Source organism: Mauremys reevesii, linkage group 3, assembly GCF_016161935.1.
Source record: "Mauremys reevesii isolate NIE-2019 linkage group 3, ASM1616193v1, whole genome shotgun sequence".
NCBI classification, from domain to species: Eukaryota; Metazoa; Chordata; order Testudines; family Geoemydidae; genus Mauremys; species Mauremys reevesii.
In genome coordinates, this window is record NC_052625.1 from 191,605,565 (window position 1) to 191,625,814 (window position 20,250).

Here is a 20,250-nt window from a genome sequence, read left to right on the forward strand (position 1 = left end):
CTATGAAGTTTAATAAAAATATTTTATGAGTATCTGAAATTATCCAATAAATAGAGTTGCATATTTCTAAAAGGGGGAATCAAAAGTAAAAGAATGGTCAGCTCATTGTATCTTGAAACTAACAGATACCTTTCTTACTTCCCTCTCTCATGCAAATATATAACTTAACACCATAAAACCAAAAAGTCTAATATTTAGGGATTTCAGAATACTGGATTAAATTGCTTTCTTAAGTAGAACTTGTTGGACAGCCTCCAAGCACTGCTGGGAGCTGATCGCAAAATGGAGGGTTTGGCCGTGGTTCTGATTGAGCAGGCTGGGATGGAGAGGAAATTATATGGAAGGTTGAATTGACAGAGCAAGGATATCTGAGAACCAAGACTGCCTCATCCATGCTGGAGCAACAAGAATGAGCTTGCCCTGATCCGCTTTGAGCTTGAGGATGACCTGAGGAATGACCGAAATACATGGAAAGGAGTACAGAAGAGTTGACTGCCAGCTGCAGTGGAAGGTGTCAGAGAGGACTGAGGACCTCAAGAGCAGAACAGTTGACACACTGTTTTCCCTAGTCACAAACAGGTTCACTGCAGAGACATTCCATGTTGCAAAGATGACTTGGCAAATACTCTCCTTCAGGAACCATTCATGATTCAGGGAGAAAACACTACTGAGAGTCCACAAGATCATTCTGAACCCCTGGAAAATGGACTGCTACCAGGGTGATGTCTCCCTCAATGCGAAACTGCCACAGATTGATTGCCTCCAGGCAAAGTAACCTGGAATGTGCCGCCCCTGCCCCATAGTACATCACATCTTCACATAGTACATCACAGTAGCATTGTTGGTGAGTATGTGATGTGGTCTCAGAAGGCACAACATGCATTGTGGATGGCCTGAAGTTCCAACACACTGATATGGAGTAAGGTGTCCTGTTCCAACCACAGGCCCTGAAACCTCAATGAGTCCAGATGCACTCCCCTGCCACCCAGCCAGAAGGGAAGTGTTAGTAACCACTGACTTAGTTGGAGAGGGCCAAACAAAGGGTACCCCTTGGCACGCATTGCATGGGAACTCCCACCAGCGCAAGGAATCCAGGACTGCTGGAAGAATGCAAACTGACCTGTTCAGAGAATGCAAGGCAGGGCAGTAAACTGTCCTGAGCTGCCTCTGAAGAGGATGAGGGTACAACCTAGTGAACTGGACCACCTGCATGCAAACAGACATTAGACACAACAGGCTCAGATACACACGCACTGTCATGGAAGACTGAGATTGCAGACTGAGGCAAAACTGTTGAATTGCCTGGAAGCGGTCTGTCGGTAGTAACATGTTTGACCTCATGGAATCTAACAGGGACCCAAGGAACTCGATTTTTTGAGTGGGAGCCAAGGTTGACTTTGCAGTGTTTAAAATGAGTGCCAACAGTCGAGCAAACTCAACATGGTGTCGATGTGGGTGAGAACCACCCCTTTAGAGCTGCCCTTTGGCAACCAGTCATTTAGGCAGAGGAAGATGTGGAGTCCCTTCTTCCTGAGATATGCCATAACCACTGCCATGCATTTGGTGAAGACGTGGGCGGGAGAAGAGGGGAGAACTGTATACTGAAAGTGGCATTCTCGTACCATGAAACACAGAAACTTCTTGTGGCTCAGCAGAATCACCACATGAAAGTAAGCATCCTGCAGGTCCAGAGCAGTGAACCAGTCATTCTGACACAGGACACGAAGGATAGCCAATAGAGTGATCATGCGGGATCTCATGTACTTGATGAATCTGTAGAGGCTGCAAAGGTTGAGAATGGTTCTCATCCTGCCCTTATATTTCAGTATCAAGAAGCACCAGGAGAACAGCTGTGATCCCAGTGTTCCAGTGCTCCCAACTACAAATACAGCTCAATGAGTGGTGTCTCATGAGGGGGTCTCTATAGAGGGATGAAGAAGTGGGATGGGAAGGGGGCGTGGAGAGGAACTGGATTGCATAATCAGATCTGACAGTGCCTAGAACCTAGCTGTCAGAGGTAATCGAGATCCAAGCATTGTAAAAGCGGGCAAACCTGTCCCCAAAGGGATGGGGGGACAGAAGAGATGGACCACTCCTTGGGACAAAGGACACAAAATGGGTGCTCAGCCCGTGCTGATGGAGATCATGTGGACTGTCTGAAGCCCAAGCCCGACTGCTTCCTATTGTAGGAGCTATCCCTCTTTCTAGGATAGTCCTGCTGTTTCAGGGGGAAAGGTTGCACAAAGGAATGCTGCGGGTGATATTGTTGCTCCTGCTGTGCAACATCGTGGCGCCTTTGCGTGGACGGCAGGTACGCTTCCAAGGACCTGAAGATTGCACTCCTTCAAGGATTCCAGGGCTAAGTGCCTTTAGTCTTGTCCGAGAACAAGACTTAGCCATCAAAGGGCAAGTCCTCAATGGCTTGCTGGATGTCCAGAGTGATCCCAGAGTTTTGCAACCAGGAAGCTTTCTTCATAATTACTGCCGAGACCATGTCTCTGGCCACAGTGTCTGCAATGTCAAAGACAGACTGCAGGAACATTTTGGCCACCAAGCAGCCTTCCGCAATGAATGCTCAGAACTCCTCACACAAGACCGCGGGCAGCTGGTCCTCAAATTTAGACATAGCTGACCAACTGAGAAAATCATACTTGGCCACCAAACCTTGTTGATTTGTGATCTTAAACTGTAAGGACGATGAGGTATATGACTTCCTGCTCAGAAGATTTAACCGTTTGGAGTCTCTGTCCTTGGGGGTAGACTTGAACCAACCCTGCTGGGGTGCTGTTTACTGCTATGTCATGTCCAGGGAATTTGGGGCCAGGTGGAAAAAGAACCCCTCACATCCCTCCATGGGAACAAAGAAGCACTTTTCCACGCACTTAGCCCCTGGTGGTACCAAGGCTGATGTACTCCACAGGGCTCTTGCTGACTCAAGAATCGCATCACTGACCAGGATGGCCACTCTCTCAGGGACATCGGACTGTAAAATATCCACCAGTTTGTGTGTGTTCTCTTGGAGAAACTCTGCCTGGATGCCCAGTGATGTGGGTATGTGGCATAAGAGGTCCTGGTATACCTTAAAGTTGTCCAGAATAGAAGGTGAGGATGAACCATTCAGCATGGCACTGTCTGGCGACAAGGTCTCAACTGAGCCAAAACTGGCTTTCACTCCTGGGAAGATGTACCCAGGAGAGAGCAGACTGCTGATGCTTGGGCTTGCAGTTGATCTGAAGCCACCATCAACCATGAGGGTGACTTTGGCTTTGAATGTGATGAAAAGCAGGATCTCTGCTAATAAGGAACATCCCACTGAGTCCAAGGCCACTGTAACAGGTAGAGCACTGGTGACCAGTAGAGTCCAGGCCAGGGACTTCCTTCCCACACGCCAACCCTGGGAGCCACACTTTTCCATTGGTGGCCCATGAGGTTCATCAGGATGTGGAGTGTAGGATGACGACTCTGACTCGGAATGAGAGCCCCGAAATCTCAGGCAGTATGGGTGGAATGATGCCCAAGGGATTCAATAGGCGGTCCAATTCATTTGTTGCCCAGAACCAAGTTGGAACTAGTATCCCTGATTAATCTGGTTCTGTCAGTACTGAGCACACTGGTGTCACAGCCAGCACTGGTCCTGGTGCAAACAGTGATCTGAGAGTGCCCAAATGTGTCAATGTCAATGGTTGCAACTTCAATGCAGTGTGACCAGAAAGGGTCTTGGTGCCAAGGTCCCCTGCACCATTTCCAGTACTGGCTCCATCCCCACCACAGTGAGGAGAGTGTCTGGACATGGTGCCAACAGACATGAAGGTTCAGCGTCTCACTCCATCAGAGGGGCCAGAACAGGCACAGCCCTGGGAAAGTCCTGGACCAACAGCGAGGTTGGGCGCAAAAGGCAGAGGAGGTCTGTGGCATCTCCCTTGTCAGTACCAGACTCAATGGACACCCAAAGGCTGGAACCAGAATCAATGGTACAGTGTTTCTGTCCTTCCCACTCAGTAGTAGGGAAGGGTCAGACGTGCCCACACCATCCCACGTGCCGGAACTGGTCCTGTGCCAGTCTGTGCTGTTCCTGGGGGAAAAAGAGGAGTCGCCCTCTGTGACCTGGACAAGTCCCAATTGGTCTTGTGAGACCTCTTCCTCGGTGCTGACAATAGAGAACGGCTCCTCTGCCTCTTCAGCAAGGCACCTGCCCCAGAACAAGAGGTGGCAGCATTCTTCAAGCCTGAGGGCAATCTTTTACCTGAGGAGGGCCTTGGTACCAGATCAGGCCACACGGCCTGTTCAAACCTGTGCTACTTGAGACAAAGATCCTGCACCAACTGAGTCCTCTTTTTAAATGATACACACTCTTTAAGGTGGGCCTTGCCGAGGCAAAGCAAGCACTGCAGGTGGGGGGTCACTGTTGGGGATCGCCTCTCAACAGGAAGGACAGTGTTTAAATTAGGCTAAGACTAAATGTGAGGTTGTGAGACTACAACCGCACAAATCTCTGACTCCAGCCACGGGCAGTGAGAAGGAATTGAGGGGGTTGGAGCAGTGCTGCCTCCAATAGCCAAGGAAGGGGCCAGAGCCATGAGGTGTGAGAGCCGCCCCTCTATGGGGACTGCTAGGCAAAAGTCTCTGGCTATGATGAGCTGGGTGCGCACAGACCACACCTGCATCTACTCGAAGAACCATGCAGATAATGTAACAGAGAACACTATTCAGATATTTAATTATTTGGGGGAAACCCTCAAACCTATTCGAAGCAGGCAGGTCAGGTATTTAATAATTCCAGCACCACGAATAATCTTGTTTTATACACTTTTATCTATGACAATGTTTATTATGTTTGCATTGCTACAGGCAATTTTCTTTGCTGTCTTATTTGCATACCTGCAAAATGTTGCACTAGAGATAGGAGGGCAGTGATTACTTAGCTTATTCTTGTTATTCATTTTACAAAGTTTATAACAGCAATAATGATTTCCAAGTTGAGCATTTCATAGTAGTCAGTACCAGTCCTTGACCCTCGACTCCTCTATAACATGTCAGTCCTAGAGGTGCATATTGCTTAAATCAATCCCACTACCCCCTCCTAAAATGAAGTGATTAATGTAAATTTGAACAGATCTAAAATGTATGTAAAAAAAACAAAACCAAGCATTAATTTTGATGAAGACATATGTCAATTATTCTTGTGGTTAGTTTAGCATGAACTACTGGTCTTACCTGAATTACATCCCCAGAATTAAAACTCATCTCGTCATTATTCCTTGCTTCAAATGAGTATAAAGCTCTGTAATTCACCAAGACAGCTGAATTCCTAGATTCTATGGTACTAACTACATTACCTGAAAGAAGAAAAAGCATTAGTGGTATTTATTATTTTGGTATTTAAGTAGTGCCAAGAGGCCCCAAGCTTGTTCAGGGCCCCACTATGCTAGGCACTATACACTGCTATAACAAAAGGATGGTCCGTAACCTAAAGACCTTACAGTCTAAGTGTATGGTGAGAGAGAACTGGGTACAACAAACAGATGGAAGGAGCAGAACATCGCACAGACTATTATGATTAACGTAATAAACAGGAGTAGTAGTGGACACAGATCTGCTTAGTCATAATATGAAGTCAGCAAAGAATCCTGTGGCACCTTATAGACTAACAGACGTTTTGCAGCATGAGCTTTCGTGGGTGAATGCCCACTTCTTCGGATGCAAGTCTTCCTTCCCATCTCTTCTTGTTAAATATCTTCTCCAGAGTCAGTGTTTTAATATTTTCTTTCATTTGTGTATAGAAGTTTTACATTTCCTTCAAATTGACTAGAAAAGGCTACCTCAATACTGAGTGGCATGCAACCCAGATGACATTCTTGTCAAGGAGAAACTTAAAAAGCCCAGAACAGCAAAATATTACATATTTCTATTTGATATAGTCTCAGTTTCTAAATTTCTCTAAGTCTATAAGTAATACTACTAAACCAGCCCCCTCTAAAGCCATAACAATGGTTAACAATTTGCAAAAAGAAAAAGAAAGAAAAAAAAAGCTTCCACTAAGTCAATAGTAAAACTACCATCAAGTTCAATGGGAGCAGAATTAGGCTAACAGTAAGCATTTTTCAATATCCTACCCATAATGCCATGCTGACCTCAGTTTTGACCACCATCTAGTAACTGAGGTTATGATACCTATAATTTCTCTATCAGTGTTAATCAATGAATCAATGTTACTTTAAGGCTGTACTCATTCTCAGTACTGGATTCTTACCTGTTCATTGACTATCAATAATTGTTTTAAAAGAAATTATGAACAAACATCTCATGCCACAACACGTGGTGAGTATTCTGTTGCATAGACAAAGTGCAGTGAAGCCAAAATGTTACTGCTCCAAGTGTCCAGGATTTGTTAACTGAAAGCATTGAAAGATTTGTGGTCAGATCCTCTGCTGGTGTAAACTGTTATAGCTCAATTGACGTCAACAGATTTACACCAACTGTGGATATGGTCCATGGTCTCCAACATCAAATTTTTAAACATATGACCTACAATACTGTCATTATTCTACAATAAAATGTCTAAATATGAAGTAACAATATTCATTCAAGACAACAAGGAACATTTTTAACAAAAAATAAATCAATAGATGAAGTTTACCTTCACTTCTCCACGTAGGCTTAAGATTTCTACCCTCAGTCTGTTTCAACAAGTCTGCAAATTTCTCATTTAAGTTTAATTTTGAAGTGTGTTTCTCTGACTCTTGCAGGTTGGCTGCATCTTTTCTTCTCTTCTCTTCTTCATGCTGTTTACGCCTCTCCTCAGCTTCTTTTGCAATCTGTTCTTGCTTCCTTTTGTCTTCTTCCAGTTGTCTTTTCCTTTGTTGTTCTGTTTCTCGCTGAATCTCAGCTAGCTTGTTCCTCTCCTCCTCATGTTTCTCCTCAGCCAATTTTTGCAACTGGAACTCCCTCTCTCTCACTTGGGCAGCTGTCTCCTCAGCTTTTTGTTTTTCTTCCTGAATTTTTTCCTGCATTCGCTCTTCCTGTAATCGCTTTTTTTTCTCCTCCTCTTCCTTTCGGACATTTTCCTGCCATAAGTTCTCTTTCTCTTGTTTTGCTTTCCTTAATGACAAGGGAAAAATAAATACATAAATAAATAAGTGAGAAAGCGTTTATGGGATTAACCATAGTTAGTGACCTGGGAGTCACTGAAGCCACACGCACGGCTTGGGTGGTAGAGCCATGGCTAGAATTTACAGAGTGGCCCTAAATGTAAAGTACCACCCCCTCCCACACTCTAGAGTACAGTGAAGAAATGCTGGTTGACTAACCATAGCAACAATATTTTGATGAACTGAAGGTCCCCACGTTGAGAAGAGAGAGAACAGATCCCTGCTCAGTCCCCAAACCCAGAGTGCAGAGAAGAACTGACACTTGACATAGCAATCTCCTTCTGTTCAACAGCCATATCTCACCTGTGTCTAAAAACAAATGCCAAAAATCGTTCCAAGTGCCTGCACCTTTAGCACCTTAGAGACAATGGTTTGGGATGGTGCTGGGGTATTCGTTTGCTGTTATTAGCATGTGACAAAAGTAGTATTTATTTAATCAGCCTCAGCACTATCCTCTTATTTTTCTCCTCCTCTAGCATTTTCTTTTGCTCTCTGTTCCCCAATCTCCCTATGCCACCCTCTGTCACCCACAGCAGGATCTCTCCCTCCTCTGTTTGGTTTCCCCTTCAATTTCTGTTACCCTTTTACTGCAGACTAAAAACTCTTGGGATAGGTACCATGTCTTCTCACGTGTGCACACAATCTGGCACATTTTAGGCACTAATAAAATACAAATAAGAAAGACTTATGGTCTGAAAACACTGTTCCTTGACCTTTCACACCTGAGAGCTACTTCTTCAGTGCCTCCACGACCAAAGCTGCTCAACTTGATGTGCAAAGACAAAGCAGAAAATGGAGCATTAATCTATCTATGGTATTTCTCGGGTGCCCATCATTTCAATATCCAAATCCCACATATGAAAATTGAAAAGTCGTTTAGAGATGGCCATAAAAGACTTTACCAATACCTGGTTTGGCAAATTTTGCTTATTATTTTTTGTTGTTGTAATTCCTGGTCTTCGGTTATTGTGGGAATTTATTGCAGTATTTATATCAGGGGTAGGCAACCTATGGCACGGGTGCCGAAGGCGGCACATGAGCTGATTTTCAGTGGCACTCACACTGCCCGGGTCCTGACCGGTCTAGGGGGCTTATTTACCTTATTTACTTTACATACAACAAGAGTTTAGTTATATATTATACGTTATAGAAAGAGACCTTCTAAAAACGTTAAAATGTATTACTGGCACACGAAACCTTAAATTAGAGTGAATAAATGAAGACTCGGCACAGCACTTCTGAAAGGAGGCCGACCCCTGATTTATATTCTCTTCACTCCACAGTCTTCAGTGTAGTATCTGAGAATCTGGCAGTATTCTCTGAAAATGGCCAGGTTTGGCTCAGTCTTATCTCCATTTAAATCAGGGACTATTATCTTGACACCATCAAATTAGGCCTGAATAAAGGCTGGTAGTGGATGGGTCACTACAGAAACTAATTTCCCCATACTAATTTCCCCCTACTGTTACTCACACCTTCTTGTCAATTGTTTGAAATGGGATACCCTGATTACATTGCCCTCATTACCACTACAAAAGTGATTTTTCCTCCCTTAGTATTCTACTGTTGAGAATAGCCCACTTCCACTTTAATTGAATTGTCTCGTTAGCACTGTGTCCTCATTTGGTAAGGCAACTCCCATCTTTTCATGTACTGTGTATATATACCTGTCTACTGTCTTTTCCAGTCCATGGATCTGATGAAGTGGGTTTTAGCCCACAAAAGCTTATGCCCAAATAAATTTGTTCATCTCTAAGGTGCCACAAGTACTCCTTGTTGTTTTTGCTATTATCTTGAAGTGTCTCAGCCAATAACTTAGCTCCAATGATACTCTTCCCCCACACATTTTTTTTTTTTTTGGAGGGGAAACGAAGGGTGTCAGCAATCTGTCAGCCAATCAGTAACTAAACCACACAGGGCTCTACTCGTACAGGGTTAGATTATCAAAAGTGCTCAGCACCCACAATGAGGTCAGGTTTTCAGAAGATCTCAGGTCCCATTTAGGCAGCTAAATGAGATAGTGCATGTGAAAATTTGACTCAGTGCCTCAGCTCTTTTGAAAATCTGGTGCCAAAGTCCAAACCTTAAATTGTAGCAAACAGGAAGTCAGTGCAATTCCTGGAAAACAGTCATCCACTGGCCTCATTCTAGTCTCTCTACACGAATATAAATTCCCAATAACTTCACTGACAACAGTTACCCCAGCATAACCTCAGTGTAAATGAGAAGAGTATTTGGTATGAATATGCTCCCCTTTCATGTAAGCCTCTGAACAGGTGGGCAGACACATTTTGCACCAGCTGTAGCCTCACATAGAGCTCATTATCATAATCCAGTGTAAACATTGCAACGGCATAACATGATCGTGGCAAGATTCAGATCAGAGTGACGTGAGTGCAGCCAGCTAACCAGACAACTGAAAAAACTTTTTGGCCAACAATGCCATTTAAGACTCCTGGACCGATCAGGCAGAGCGTAGGAGAAGGCTGACAACAGGATCTGGAGAGAGCTGATACAAAATACGGTCGGAGCAAAACCAAGATCATTTACAGACAAAAGGAAGGATCCTTTTCCATATAGGTAAATGTGAACATTTTTTTCGCTCATCAAGCAAGAAACCAATATAAAATCAGGGATTGAAATGCAAAGAGGAAACTCAGGATTAATTTAATCTTTTACCCTTAAAACTAGGAACTTGCTGACATTCAACTAGTTTTCAAGCAGAGGGAGAAGATGTACAATGACAGCAAAACAAGGTAGAAAATGTGATTAAATAATCTTGAGTGTACGGAAGCTGTGTATTGGAGAAGAGATTAAAAAGTCCAATTACAAAAAAGGATTATCCCGTTATTTGACACATCAATCTTTGAGAATAACACTTCTCATCAAATAGATTATTTGTTGTATTAAAAAGGGTTAACAGACTGGTTCCTACATACTAAGGCAGGGATCTCAAACTCAAATCACCACGAGGGCCACATGAGGACTAGTACATTGGCCTGAGGGCCACGCCACTCAAAACTTTTCATACAACAATACAAAAGTGTAGTAAAAAATGAAGAGTAATAGAGTGTGCTATTAAAAGTCAATGTATTCACTTTTTAAAAACTGTAACGCGAAAAGTCAGTGCTCATTTTGACCGTCATTCATTTTTGGCCACTTAGCTGGCAGCATTAATTTGTTAATTGCATGAGTTAAAAAAAAAATTCTGTCAGCCTATGATGGGGTGTCCATCCCACACAAGCCAAGTGGGTAAATGTGGGCCAGAAAGGGCCAATTAACCTTATATGTCGCAGCTGGAGGGAAGCCAGGGATTGATCAGAACTAATGGAAGATGAAGCCCAGCCTGGGGAAGACCTGGGCTAGTATGAGAAAGCCAGGAAGTGACAGCAGGAAGGAAGCTGCAGGTGGAGGTCTGCAACCACTCCCTAGAGGGAAAGGGAGTTGGCTAGAGACAAGGAGGAGGTCATGAGGAGAGTAAACCCTGTGATTCTGTCCTGGATTAGGGATTCTTACAAAAAGCCTAAAAGGGTAGAGTTCCCACAAGGAGGTGCGCCTGCAGTGAGTGGACCCCTTTACACAGGTCTGCAAATGTACCTTGTAATTTCAGTCCGGCAGTGTTCTCTCTCACCTATCCTTTGTCACTAGTACTATATTCTGCAACTGGAATTTAGGCTCTTGTCTAACTCCCATTGAAATCAATGGAAAGAATGTCATTGACTTCAATGGGGGTTGGATTAGACTCATAGTCAAAAGTTCTGTTGATGATGCATAAACCAGAATAGCATACAGCTCATGCTCCCCCTCCCTGCCCCTATTCCAACCCCTTTCCCAAATCCCTGCCCCCGCCCCAGCTCTTCTCTGCCTCCTTCCCTGAGCGTGCCACGTCCCCGCTCCTCCCCGCTCCCTCCTGGAAAGTCCTAAGCACCGCCAAACAGCTGTTTGGTGGCGGGAAGCGCTGGGAGGTAGGTGAAGGAGTGGGGACCAGGTGTGCTGGGGGGTAGGGAAGGAGTGGCGGGGGAGGGGCAGAGGGGGGGAGTTGACGCCTATGGGAGGCCGCAGGAAATAGCTCCGCGGGCCAGATGTGTGTTTGAGATCCCTGTACAAAGGGGAAGGAAATTCAGAACTTCAGAAATCATTGTATTCCATGTAAAAATTCAGAAAGCTTAGTTCATGTAGTGTTGCTTTCTTAGTTAGCATGTATATTTTAATCAGTTAGATTTTATGTCTATGCAGTATCTTGTTTTTAAAAACTACAGTATCGGTGTTTTATGATTTTCAACCATGTTACCTTGCAGCCTCATCCTCTAGTCGCTTTTTCTGTGCAAGCTCAGCTCTTTTTCTTTCTACAGCTCTTATTTTCTCTTGTTTGATCCTCTGAAGTTGCTCAAGGGCTAAGTGCTGTGTGTTGTAGCTTTCTCTCAGTTCCTAATGAGGAAACACAATGAAATATATCAAAGGCCTGACAAGCAAATCCATTTTTCTAGGAAAGTAACTAGGCGTTTTAATGCTTTGTGATCCAAGTTTTAATACAAATGGACGGGACAATCTTTAGTTAATAATGGATGTTGAATCTCATTGGAAAGAACGAGTTAAACAAACAGGAGCATACAAAAATAGCTGGCAGATCTGCAAACTCTTCCACCACTTATACTTGCAAAGTGCATCGTCTAGTCATTCCAGTGCTAGAGACTGAAAATATGATGGAGAGAAAAAGAGTGGGAATTTTAAATTAAATACTTAAACACTGGGTCATCTAAGGACTAGAAGTACAGTGAAGTGTGTCTTGAAATGATCTCTAAACAGCTGCCTGGTGCAGATAGCCCACAGAATCCTTCCTACCAACACCACAAAAGAAAGATTTCTGCGTAGACTCCTCCTGAAGGTCGAAACAACAGACTGGACTTCTACACAGATTGCTTCCATCGACGTGCACGGGCTGAAATTGTGGAAAAGCAGCATCACTTGCCCCATAACCTCAGCTGTGCTGAACACAGCGCCATCAACAGCCTCAGGAACAACTCTGACATCATAATCAAAAAAGGCTGACAAAGGAAGTGCTGTCGTCATCATGAATAAGTTGGAATATGAACAAGAGGCTGCTAGGCAGCCATGTATCTCCACATTCTACAGGCCATTATCCTCTGATCCCACTGAGGATTATCAAAAGAAACTACACCATCTGCTCAAGAAACTCCCTGAACATGCACAGCAACAGATCTGTACAGACACATGCCTAGAACCCCGACCACGGGTATTCTATTTGCTACCCAAGATCCATAAACCTGGAAATCCTGGACACCCCATCATCCCAGGCACTGGCACCCTAACAGCAGGATTGTCTGGCTATGTGGGCTCTCTCCTCAGGCCTGACACTACCAGCACTCCCAGCTATCTTTGAGACACCACTGACTTCCTGAAGAATCTACAATCCATCGGTGATCTTCCAGAAAACACCATCCTGGCCACTATAGATGTAGAAGCCCTCTACACTAACATTCCACACAAAGATGGACTACAAGCTATCAGGAACAGTATCCCCGATAATTACATGGCAAGCCTGCTGGCTGAACTTTGTCCTCACCCACAACTATTTCACATTTGGGGACAATATATACCTTCAAATCAGTGGCACTGCTATGGGTACCCGCATGGCCCCACAGCATGCCAACATTTTTAACACTTCCTTAGCTCTCGTCCCCTAACGCCCTTACTCTACTTGCGCTACACTGATGACATCATCATCATCATCTGGACCCATGGAAAAGAAGCCCTCGAGGAATTCCACCATGATTTTAACTGTTTCCATCCTACCATCAACCTCAGCCTAGACCAATCCACACAAGCGGTCCATTTCCTGGACACTACTGTGCTAATAAGCGATGGTCACATAAGCAACACACTATACCGGAAACCTACTAACCGCTATACTTACCTACATGCCTCCAAGACACACCACACGATCCACTGTCTACAGCCAAGCTCTAAGATAGAACCGCATTTGCTCCAACCCCTCAGATAGAGACAAACACCTACGAGATCTCTATCAAGCGTTTTTACAACTACAATACCCACCTGCTGAAGTGAAAAAACAGATTGACAGAGCCAGAAGAGTACCCAGAAGTCACCTACTACAGGACTGGCCCAACAAAGAAAATAACAGAACACCACTAGCCGTCACCTTCAGCCCCCAACTAAAACCTTTCCAGCGCATCATCAAAAATCTACAACCTATCCTGAAAGATGATCCCTCACTCTCACAGATCTTGGGAGACAGACCAGTCCTCGCTTACAGACAGCCCCCCAACCTGAAGCAAATATTCACCAGCAACCACATACCACACAACAAAAAAAACTAACCCAGGAACCTACTCTGGCAACAAAGCCTGATGCCAACTCTGTCCACATATTTATTCAAATGACACCATCATAGGACTTAATCACATTAGCCACGCCATCAGGGGCTCGTTCACCTGCACATCTACCAATGTGATACATGCATCATGTGCCATATACATTGGCCAAACAGGACAGTCTCTATGCAAAAGAATAAATGGACACAAATCTGACATCAGGAATCATAACATTCAAAAACCAGTAGGAGAACACTTCAACCTCTCTGGTCACTCAGTAACAGACTTAAAGGTGGCAATTTTGCAACAGAAAAACTTCAAAAACAGACTCAAATGAGAAACTGCTGAGCTTGAATTAATATGCAAACTAGATACCATTAACTTGGGTTTGAATAGAAACTGGGAGTGGCTGGGTCATTACACATATTGAATCTATTTCCCCATGTTAAGTATCCTCACACCTTCTTGTCAACTGTCTAAAATGGGCCATCTTGATTATCACTACAAAAGTTTTTTTCTCCTGCTGATAATAGCTCATCTTAATTAATTAGCTTCTTACAGTTGGTATGGCTACTTCCACTTTTTCATGTTCTCTGTATGTATATATATCTTCTTACTATATGTTCCATTCTATGCATCTGATGAAGTGAGCTGTAGCCCACAAAAGCTTATGCTCAAATAAATGTGTTAGTCTCTAAGGTGCCACAAGTCCTCCTGTTGTTTTTTTTAAAACTACAAGTAACGCAAAACAGTACTGGAAATTTTGGGCATACATCCCTTAAGATGGAGGCTTCCCTTCACTATGCTTTAGTATTTCCTTTATTACCCACTACTTAATTTAACAGAAAGTCACTAAAAAAATAAAAATACATATACAAACCTGCTACTTATAGGTGAAATATATAATCTTTTCTATAATTATGACTGAAAGAACTTTTTTTTTTTTAAACAACAAATAAATCCAATAACTAAGACATAACATAGTCATGTGCAAAGTAAAGTTCAAACCACAGGGTTTCCTCTAACTAGGCTCAGACCAAAGGCTGAAATAATTGGCATGGAGCTTTGGATAACAGGCCCAAATTGGAATCTGATGCACTAGTGAAAATAATGCAATAGTTTTATCACTGCTGGAAACCATAAACACCCAGATACTAGCTTCTGGCTACATAAGGTGCTATGTCTTTTAAAGCTTTTAACAGTATTTTGTTTAAAATGTAACACTCCCATTCCCTCATGTCTTTTTATAATGAACTTTTCCGCACCAGATCATTTAAAATTGCTTGGTTAATTAAATTTACAAAAAGAAACACATCAGCAATAATGATCTAGTATACACTTTAACAGTTCATTAATATATTTGTTGGGCACTACAATTCATCTTTTTTAAGAATCACATTGGATTAGATACACATATTGATGAATAGGTGGAATATGGCCTTTCCTATCAGACTATTTATCAGAAGAGAGTAATTAGGAATGGTGCATTCCCATTGCAAAATCTGACACCTTTCCTAAGAAGTCTTATTGTCAATGTAATGTAATTAATAAGAAAAAAGATAATACAATAAAATCTCCATTGCACAGTGAGTTTCTGCAGCAACAAACTAATCCTCATTACCTATAACAGGCAAATTATTCCATAGAATTGCACTGACATAGGTGGGAAACAATTTTTCTTCTCATCTTAAACAGAGTTTGAGGATTACTGTGAAAAATAGTATCATTTGGTTCCAAAATCGAGACAGACAGACACAGGAAGAAACCGTAAATGTTTCTATCAAAAAGGAAAGACTTTTTTGGTGGATATTACCTTACCTGAAAAGAAAAAACAGTACCTAGGTAATAAAGCTAATTGAATCTGTTAATAAATCAGTCCATTAACAAACAAGATACACATCAGTATTTTCTGGCATTGCTTTATAAGCAAGTAAGTTTAAGCCGTTAAATAGCAGAAAGGATTTAAAAGCAAGCAGAAAAGAAAAGAATATTCATTCTGTTTTTGAAAAGTTTTATTTTTAAATAAAGATTTTTAGCTGAGTGCTAAAGAGATAATATACCCCAAAAGAAAGGGAAAACAGAAAAACTGTGAAATAATTAAAAGCAAAAGAGCCAAAGATTAGAAAATAACCTTAAGTAAGAGGAAGAGGTTGTTGAGACAGCTTAGCAGAGACAAAAGGCACTGAAGAACAGAATCATCCATATTCTCACACTGTAAGATAAGGCAGATAAAAAGCCAATTAAACTATGTAATGATTTAAAAAATATATTGTAGAGAAGACTACATTGTTGATGCAGTCCCTGAACATAAATGAATGGCTCCCATTAACCATCAAGCCATGCAGCACACGTGATTAAATGCAAGCACCAATATTGCGGGTGATGTTTTCTTTATTAAAAAAAAAGTTCGGAGAGTTTTTTCCCTTAAGCTCTCTTCCACAGATGCAGTTTGGTTCTTCCTCTAGCCAGAGGGAAAATCATACAATTTATTCTAAAATTCACATCAATGCCACTATGAATAAGTCAGCAAACAGAGCAGAGTGACAACACCCTTGTCAGAAAGTTGCATTCATCTGTCAGATAAACTGACAATATATAAATCACACAGCCTCCTTCAATTACCCTCTGCACATTCTCTCTCCTAGTTAAAGGAATACAAGCATCCATGTGTATTGCCAAAAGTGAATAACCCATGTTCTGTGCTGGCAGATTTAGTATTTTCTCCAATAAAAATTAAGCAATTAGGATACTCCATTTACAATCTGCAAAATGGTAGCTATACAACCGTACTGCCATAGGGACAGAACCTGCAAGGTGCTCAGCACCTTCAACTCAAGTTCCCTCTAAGCTCCCCTAAGTTCCGCTCAGGGCTCTGGCAGGGAGAGGCGCACCTCCCTGGGCCCCAACCCATCCCAGACTGACAGTGCTGGGTTTATAATGGTGGCAGGCCCACACTCAGCAGGGGCCCCGCCGGCCCGGCACTCCACTTGCACTGTGGCCAGGCAGTCACAGCACTGGCTCCTCTCCTCTCCAACCCCTTCCCCGTGCTCCTCTAGGCCCTCTGGCCCAGGGCTTCTCCTCGTCCCCAGCCCACTCACTCCTCTCAGCTGGCCGGCTGAGAGCTCTTCTCTCCGCCCCTGCCCTCCATCTCTGGCAGGCAGCAGGGGCGGAGGAGAGGAGCGGAAAGGAGCCCACAGCTGCTGCTGCTCCTCCGGGCTGCCGGTGACAGATGCTCTGCTGTTTTGGGCTCCCTTGGGGAGCCCGAAGCTGTGGACCATTACCAGTGGCCCGGACTGCAGACCCACCAAGCCTGTCCTGGACCTGCCGCAGCTGGGAGAGGTGCGCCACTCTCCCGGCCCCAAACCAGCCCAGCCCTGGACCTGCCGCAGCAGGAAGAGGTGCCTCTACCCCGCCAGCCCAGGTGCCGCTGCAGGGAGAGAACTGGGTGGAGTTCTCTCTCCCTGCCGTAGCCCCGGGGCAGCCTGCACCCCAAACCCTTCATCCCCAACCCAGAGCCTGCACCTCCAGCCAGAGCCTCACCCCCCCACACACACATCCCAACCCTCTGCCCCAGCCCTGAGTCCCTCATCCTCAGCCCCACTCTAAAGCACGCACCCGCAGCTGGAGCTCTGATCCCACCTGCACCCCAACCCTCTGCCTCAGCCCTGAGCCCCCCTCCCACACTCCGAACCCCTCGGCCCCACCCCACCACATGAATTTTGTTACGTGCACCAATATGAATTTCGTTACACACATCACCTCCATATTGGTGCACATAACAAAATTCATTCTGCACATGCGTGGGAAAAATTAGAGGGAACACTGCCCTCAACTCTCTTACTTTATGTATTTTAGGACTTGCATTGAGTAAGACCTGGTCTAGACTGGGGGGTGGGGGCGGGTGAGGGTGAGCTAAGTCGGTCTAAGTTACGCAACTTCAGCTACGAAAATAGCATAGCTGATGTCAACGTACTTAGAGCTACTTACTGAGGTAGGTCGTCTGCTGACACTCCCTTATCGACTCCACCTACGCTTCTCGCTCCAGTGGAGTACCGGAGTTGACGGGAGAGTGCTCAGTGGTCGATTTATCGCATCTTCACAAGACGCGATAAATCGACCCCCCACTAGATTGATTGCTCTGGAGGTAAGTGTAGACATGCCCTAAGAGTGAGCAATGAGTATGCCTTTGAAAGGCATTGTAACACGATGAATGCAGAGGAGGGGTAAGCAAGAGGGAGGGAGTGTTAATATCTAATTACACAAATGATAGTTTTGAATTAGTTTCTAATTGCACGTTTGCTAGAAGATATTTGGCCATGCTGATTTTGATATTATAAAATTGGCAGAGACTTTCAGAAAAGGCATGGCATAGGGGGACAGCAAATAAAAGTTTGGTGACTGAATGAGGAAGAAAACACTGCTTATTACTAAAGACAATATATTTGCAGACTGCGTGTACCTTCAGCTGATTGTTAAAGGTATCCATTTCAGAGAGTTTGGAAGCAGTTTCCTTTTCTAGGGCATTTAATTGCTCCCGAAGTCTTTGGCATAATTCTTCCTTTTCTAGGAACTTCTTGTTCACTGAACTGATTCCTGTATCTGCATAGGAAAGATCAAGTACTTTTACAATGATTTCTATTTGTGTTAACATACTTTTCAATAACCATTTTTTTAAAATTTACATTCACTCCCACTTGCTTATACCACTTCTTGTGGTACGTTCTCATACAGCTTCTAGCACAATTGCGCCTTGATTCCTGATTGAGGCATTCAGACACTACCACAACTCATATAATAAAGTTTGTATGATATCTACTTTTTATATTGTATTAGTCTGATTAGATGCAACTCCTGTGGCCAGACACTTCGGCCCACATTTGCCTCTCACTTAACAGTAGTGTAAAACTTCCATAAGTTCCTTTGATTTAAATGGAGTTACTCCCGATTTTACACGACTGTAAGCAAAAGGAAAATCTGGGCAGCAAGTACCGTAATTCCTCCCTGTACTATAGTCTGTATTGTCTATGTTTAAAGCTGTAGCCTTATTTTCTTATCAAAACATATTTCTCCCCACAGTTGTTAGATGTAGGAAATGGTAGAAAGTAGGTCCAACAAACAGTTCTGAGTATTCACTGGGACTCGCTGAATCTATGGTGACTATGAAGGGATGGTTAATAACAACACAGACAGTAGCCTTCCCAGTGGGTAAAGAAAAGCTAGTATATAGAGCAAAGAGTTTATTTGAAGACACTTACTAGGAGTATTGTCCAGCTGCATGTGTTTTATTCTCTCATTTAATAACTGCTTTTCAGGAACTAAATGGATTAGTTTATTCTGATATTCCTACAGATATATAAGAAAGAGGTACAATGCATTTTTAAGAAAGGTTAATATCTTTTTACATGGCACCAACCACAAAAACAATTTTTCAACATTACATGAAGTAAGTAAACTGTATGATGGTGCATTGGTATAATTTTTTCCCTCTATATATAAATTCAAACTGTTTTAAACTTGTGTGTTGAAGAATATATAGTTAGTTTTTAATAACTATATATTCTTCAACACACAAGTTTAAAACAGTTTGAATGAACAAATGTAAAGCATATTAGCGTAACATTTGTGTATTATGGTAGAATGTGAATTTCCAAAGAAATCCAAGCGTTCTTTGAAACTGGCCATCAACTAATAGGTTTCAGTTTCTGATAAATAAAACAAAAAACTTATTATACTGTGTCCTTTAGTTTAGCGTATGGACTTTCTAATACTTGAAATCAATCAATTTTAACACCTTGCGAGGGATTTGCTCCAACAGTCAATTGCTAGAAATAAGTGTAGCTGCACCAGTGCTAACCCCTTGTGTAAACAAGAGAAGGATCAATACACAATGACGAAATATCAATTATTACTAACTGCAACTGTGTGTTTTGAGAACAGGTGAGATTAAATCTTTTTTTTAAAAAGTGAGATGAAATAATGCAAAAGCAGTTTTAAGATTTTTCACATTAAAAGTCAAACCCTAAGATTTTAAAATTAAACATCCCCCCTGTAACAGAGTGCTGGCCAAAAGGCATGGACTCACAGCCCCTGTTCACACAGAGCCTGCTAGCTCAGCTCCCAGTATGAGGAAGAGATTGGAGCTGACAGGCTGTAGCTGATTAAAGCCCTGAAAGAGAATCACCTGTGAGCTTGATGGGGGAAAGTCTATAAAGCTAGCAGGAAGGAAGTAGAAGTGGGGAGGAACAGGAGGAGTGAGGAACTGCTGCTCCTAGCTAGCAACAGGAACCAGCTGTCCCCTGGGTGGCTACCTAACTCCTGTTGAATTGTACAGAGTTGTATATAGATGGTGGTGGGAATGAACACAGGGAAATAAAAGGACACTGGGTTTTGCAAAGCAAGAGGTCTCCAGCTTATCTGTACCGTGAGCGACAAGGGGCCCATCTTCACTTCCCCCCCCCCCCCCAAATTTGTATCAATCAATGAAAAACAGAGTTGATTTTTGAATTACATTAATTAATTGTTGGAATGACTTGATGAACATCAGCTGTTGCATCTTTCATACATGTTCCAACATGTTGCTTAATTCAGTGATCTGAAAACATCTCAGATATTGTAGACAGAGCGCTGCAAAGGTCTACTACCTTCACTGGAAAGGTGAGAGCAAGAAAACACCTTTGGGAGTTTTACTTCTTTTTAAAAATATCAAATGTAGATGAAGATGCAGAAACCAGATAGGAATCTTATTGAAC

The 20,250-nt window shown here is 43.1% G+C and overlaps 1 protein-coding gene across 5 annotated transcripts in view; it reads right to left on the minus strand.

The window, feature by feature from the left end:
* Positions 1–20,250, minus strand: part of ITSN2 (intersectin 2) — a 123,538-nt gene that overhangs the window by 45,331 nt on the left and 57,957 nt on the right. For all 5 annotated transcript variants that reach the window (XM_039532534.1, XM_039532531.1, XM_039532532.1 and 2 more), the window contains exons 15-19: positions 18,757–18,844; positions 17,961–18,100; positions 11,440–11,576; positions 6,638–7,098; positions 5,215–5,336 (exon numbers count right to left, since the gene is read on the minus strand). In XM_039532534.1, coding sequence (XP_039388468.1) covers positions 5,215–5,336; positions 6,638–7,098; positions 11,440–11,576; positions 17,961–18,100; positions 18,757–18,844 — 948 coding nt within the window. The remainder of the gene's footprint in view (positions 1–5,214; positions 5,337–6,637; positions 7,099–11,439; positions 11,577–17,960; positions 18,101–18,756; positions 18,845–20,250) is intronic.